Source organism: Fringilla coelebs (genome assembly GCF_963513975.1).
Source record: "Fringilla coelebs genome assembly, contig: SCAFFOLD_38, whole genome shotgun sequence".
NCBI classification, from domain to species: Eukaryota; Metazoa; Chordata; class Aves; order Passeriformes; family Fringillidae; genus Fringilla; species Fringilla coelebs.
Genome location: NW_028167583.1, coordinates 1,931,386 through 1,935,239, shown reverse-complemented (window position 1 = coordinate 1,935,239; position 3,854 = coordinate 1,931,386). Strand labels below are relative to the sequence as shown.

Genomic DNA, 3,854 nt, shown 5'->3' with positions numbered 1-3,854 from the left:
AACTTTGGAGTTGGATTCTGACTTGGAGTTCTGGAGAGGTTTCTTCAGCTCCCTCTTAGGGACTAATGTTCAGGGCTTGAGCACAAAGCCCCAGAGGCTCATTAAAATCCTTGTGCTGTGTCTGTGTGGCTGAGCAGGGCTGGGCTCCTGACACAGAGGCAGCTCCTGGTAACCAAGAAGAGCTTCAAAAGCACATTTCTCTAGATGAGCAGCTCCTCTCCCAGCCCAGCAGGGCAGGGACACTCCCTGCAGCTACCCTGGGCACAACACAGAGGCACAGAGAGCTTAAATCAGTGAGGGCTGGGAAGGTGCTGAGAAGTGCCTGGGGCAGAATCACTGCCAGCCCTTGGCACAGGAACCTCTGGCTGCAGGACAATGCAGTGGCAGCTCCTGCACTGATCTCCTAAAGCTGGAACAACTCAATGCCTACAGACTCTGTGAGTACATTCTCTGATTATTTCTTATGCAGAGCAGCCAGGGGTGCCCAGGGCTGTCCTGCAGAGCAGGGTCCTGCAGCCCAGGGCACTGTGCTGGGGCAGGGACTCTGCTGCCTGCCAGGGACAGCTCTCAGCCAGCCCTGGCAGCTGCTCCCAGCACTGGGGGACAAGATCTGGGTAGGAGGAGACATCTGGTGTGTCTTGGAAGTGTTCTCATGGTGTGGGGAGCACGCTGCATTGTTCAGGACTGCTCCCAGCCTAGCATTTAACTCCAGAAGATTCCCAAATAGATTATACAGGAACCACAGCAAGGCAGGGCCTGCATAAAAGTGAAATCCTGTTTTATTAATCTACTGCTTTGTGTTGCCTGGATGGGAAATTGCATATGGATATTCACCTCTCAGTTAAGGCTGAGAAAAAGAAAAAAATTCTCTCAGATCTGAATAAACCAGGCAGTGAGAGAAATTAGCACAGGGCCCCTCACAGGCAGCACCACTGTTGCTTTTCCAGCTTCATCAGGGTTGCTCTTATGTTGCCATCAGAGCCTGCAGAGCCAGAGCTTCCCCTGGGCAGTGCCAGAGCTGGGAGAGGTCTGCAGGACAGAGCTGAGCCCCCAGGGGTGGGCTGGGCTCTGGCAGCACTGGCAGAGCCCAGCCCTGGGCACAGGGAAGCAGCTGCTGGCAGAGACAGCTTCAGGGAGCAGTGCCCTGGGCAGGAAGTGGGGGGAAAGTGCCCCCAAGCTGTGCTGGGATATTTAAAGTCCTCTCCAAACCCAACTATTTCATAATTACTTTTTTTACAGATCCCCATGTGCAGCCACAGCAAATGTCCAACAGCAGCTCCATCAGCCACTTCCTCCTGCTGGCATTGGCAGACACATGGCAGCTGCAGCTCCTGCACTTCTGCCTCTTGCTGGGCATCTCCCTGGCTGCCCTCCTGGGCAATGGCCTCATCATCAGCGCCATAGCCTGCAGCCACCACCTGCACAGGCCCATGTACTTCTTCCTGCTCAACCTGGCCCTCACTGACCTGGGCTCCATCTGCACCACTGTCCCCAAAGCCATGCACAATTCCCTCTGGGACATCAGGACCGTCTCCTACACAGGATGTGCCACACAGCTATTTCTGATTTACTTCTTCCTTGGATCAGAGTTTTATCTCCTGACCATCATGTGCTACGACCGCTACGTGTCCATCTGCAAACCCCTGCACTACGGGACCCTCCTGGGCAGCAGAGCTTGTGCCCACATGGCAGCAGCTGCCTGGGCCAGTGCCTTTCTCACTGCTCTCGCACACACGGCCAATATATTTTCCCTGCCCCTGTGCCATGGCAATGCCCTGGGCCAGTTCTTCTGTGAAATCCCCCAGATCCTCAAGCTCACCTGTTCACACTCACACCTCAGGGAGCTGGAGCTCATTACCGTTAGTTCCTGTTTAGCATTTGTCTGTTTTGTGTTCATTGTTTTCTCCTATGTGCAGATCTTCAGGGCTGTGCTGAGGATCCCCTCTGAACAGGGACGGCACAAAGCCTTTTCCACCTGCCTCCCTCACCTGGCCGTGGTCTCTCTGTTCCTCAGCACTGTTATCTTTGCTCACCTGAAGCCCCCTGCCCTCTCCTCCCCATCCCTGGATCTGGTCCTGTCAGTTCTGTACTCAGTAGTGCCTCCAGCCGTGAACCCTCTCATCTACAGCCTGAGGAATCAGGAGCTCAAGACTGCAGTGTGCAGACTGATGACTGGATGCTTTCACAAACATTAAACTGCTGGCCAATTCCACTAAATCACTTGTAAAAAACTCATTGTTGATACTTCTTCTTGGTTTCATTTTGGGCATTGTTTTGTATTACTTTTATTAATCTTGTAACAAAGAAAAGTCATTCTTGGTGCCAAAATTAATTTCATTTGTCTCCACCTTCCCTGTGTCCACAGACTGTGTCAATGCCTGGCTGCACTCTCCGTGGCCTTAAATGACCTAAAGGATCTCCCAGCAAAGTTTTCTGCAGAGATGCCCTTTTGTTGCCTTCTCTGGAGCAGCAGCAGCAATGTCTGTGAGAACAGCTGGGGGCAGATCAGCACTGGCACAGCAGCTGTGCCCAGCAGCAGCACTTGGTGTTGCCAGTGCTGCTCCTGTGGCCCTGCCCCGCTGCCCTGGTGGCCCTGGTGTTGCTTCAGGGCCTGAGTGCTCTCAGGGCCAGGCACAGTCCTGGGGTAGCAGTGCTGGGGCTGCAGCAGGGACAGGCCATGGGCACTGCTGGGGCAGTGCTGACGCCTCAGGCCAGGCCCTGGGGTCTCCAGGCTTCTTGCCCAGGCTCTCTCAAGAACACAGCCAGGCCAATGCTGAGCACAGAAAACCCCCATGAGCAACCCTAGGCTAGCCATGGGGAGGCTGGGGGCAAACAGCATGGCTGGTGCTCTGCAAGAGCCCTGGAGCAGATGGGAAGGAGCTGCAGAGCAGGGGCTGATCCATCCCCAGTGTGCTGGACTTCCCAGGGCAGCATCCCAGAGCATCCTCATCGAGCTGCCAACAATATCTCCCCTCTGCAGCCCTGGCCTCTCCCCCACCTCACACAGGTGCCCATCCTTGCAGGCACAGACATGGCAGCACTGGCTCAGCAGCCCGTTTGCACTGGCCAGAGCAAGGGGGAGCACCCCCATGCTGTTGGTGTGGGGATGTGAACCTGAGGGAGCACAAATGCCATCAGCCCCTGCAGCCAGCAAGGGCTGGGGAACGGCAGGGAAAACACTGAGCTTTGTCGTGGCCTCTGCAGTTAGCCAGAAAGTTTGTTCCCATCAGCTGGGAGCTTCCTGTCCCACTGCAGATACTGTTGCTCAGAGCCAGGGCTGCCTGGCAGCCACCCCCAAACTGCCCTGAGCATTTCTTTGGCTTCTCCTTTGCTTTCTTTACTCTTCCCTGGTACAAATTTCTTCCTCTTGCCCATCCCTCTTCCCTCCCCTGCAAACAGCCCATCCCTGTTTGCCCTTTCCTCTCTGGCCCCACTCCCCATTCCAGTTCCTGACTTGGCACCATGGGAACGTCCCTTGGGGAGCAGGATCATCCTACAAGTGCTGCAGGAATTGTCTGCAGGCTCCTGCAATGCCTGGTGCTGCTCCTTTACCAGAGGCACCCCAGGCCAGGGGGGCACATCTGGGCTGCTGTGTCTGCTGTTTCTGGGGCTCCCTGTTTTGGGCAATGAGGAGGAGCTGCAGAGGCTCTGCAGGACTGACAGGATGGGCTTTGGGCCTGGGAGGAGAAGCTAAGGTACCTGGGCTGCTGGAGCTTCTGCAGAGGAGGCCCAGGGCTCATCCTGCAACTGCTCCAAGAGTGCTTTCAGAGAATCCCAGATTCAGCAAGGATGGAACAGTCCATGAATATCATCAAGTCCAGCCTGTGCCCTGACACCACCTTTTCTCCCCTGGG

General features: G+C 55.5%; 1 protein-coding gene across 1 annotated transcript; it reads left to right on the top strand.

The window, feature by feature from the left end:
* Positions 1–1,262: 1,262 nt before the first annotated feature.
* On the top strand, positions 1,263–2,195 carry LOC311165767 (olfactory receptor 14C36-like; the record flags this gene model as incomplete). The annotated part of the gene is made up of 1 exon (XM_084227271.1): positions 1,263–2,195. One exon carries the CDS (start codon positions 1,263–1,265, stop codon positions 2,193–2,195), a length of 933 nt encoding a protein of 310 aa, XP_084083397.1.
* Positions 2,196–3,854: the final 1,659 nt, after the last annotated feature.